Source organism: Otolemur garnettii, unplaced genomic scaffold (genome assembly GCF_000181295.1).
Source record: "Otolemur garnettii isolate 467f Iridium unplaced genomic scaffold, OtoGar3 scaffold00065, whole genome shotgun sequence".
Classification (NCBI taxonomy): Eukaryota; Metazoa; Chordata; class Mammalia; order Primates; family Galagidae; genus Otolemur; species Otolemur garnettii.
Window position 1 is genome coordinate 7,005,084 of NW_003852460.1, and position 824 is coordinate 7,005,907.

General features: G+C 54.9%; 1 protein-coding gene across 1 annotated transcript in view; it reads right to left on the minus strand.

Annotated features, from left to right (window-relative positions):
- Positions 1-143: 143 nt before the first annotated feature.
- GPR143 (G protein-coupled receptor 143) overlaps positions 144-824 on the minus strand; it is a 26,326-nt gene continuing 25,645 nt past the window's right edge. The window contains exon 8 of the mRNA XM_023515065.1: positions 144-253. Coding sequence (XP_023370833.1) covers positions 159-253 — 95 coding nt within the window. The 3' untranslated portion in view covers positions 144-158. The remainder of the gene's footprint in view (positions 254-824) is intronic.

The following is an 824-nucleotide window of genomic DNA, read 5'->3' on the forward strand; positions in this document are numbered from 1 at the left end:
ACCCCTAGGAAGTAGTTCCTGTGTGGTGACGAGAGCAAGGCTGGGGACTGGGTGGGGCGTGGGTACCACACCTGGGTGGGGAGGGGAGGGGAGAAACAGCTCTGGAGAATGGGAAGCAGAGTGTCAGGAATATGGCTCTAGACCCCGCAGTGTTGCCTTCACAGGTCTCCATGGGTTTCGGGTGCAGAGCCGACCTCCCTGTTGTTGTGGGGCCCACTTGTTGTGTGGATTTCAACTGTGCTGGCGTCAGAACCTGAGGACGAAGAGACGAGATGGTGATGAAGGTTTGTCATCAGCTTCAGGGAACATCCTCGGCACGGAACCACTCCTTCGTGTTGCCCATGCCAATGTCCCAGCGGCCATCTCTTCCATCTACATTTTATTCAGTCATTTTGGAAGGTGACACTGATTCTACGGGAGCGTCTCGGGCAAGTGATGTAGATGGTGCAGGGAACTGCAGCTTCTGATGTGGGGACACCTGCTGTGACTTAGAGAAGAAGACAAGTGCTCTTGGGACCTTCCATGGGGGAAGACAGCTCAACTACTGGGCACCCTGTGGCTGCCTGGCTACCTACACTCAACACCAGATGTGCCCAGAGGGAGAGAGAGACAGCCATCCAAAAAGTCACCACCTCCATGTTGTCTTTTCACGAATGATGCCACAGACTCGTGGTGTGGAGCTCCTCCCGCCAACACCTAACTTTTCCCCACGGTCGCCAACCCGTCTCTCAAGCCCCAATCACATACACCATAGCACATGCCTGATCAGGGTTCCCCAGAGTGACATTCTTTGCTCCAATCGTGAACTGGGACCCTGGATATGA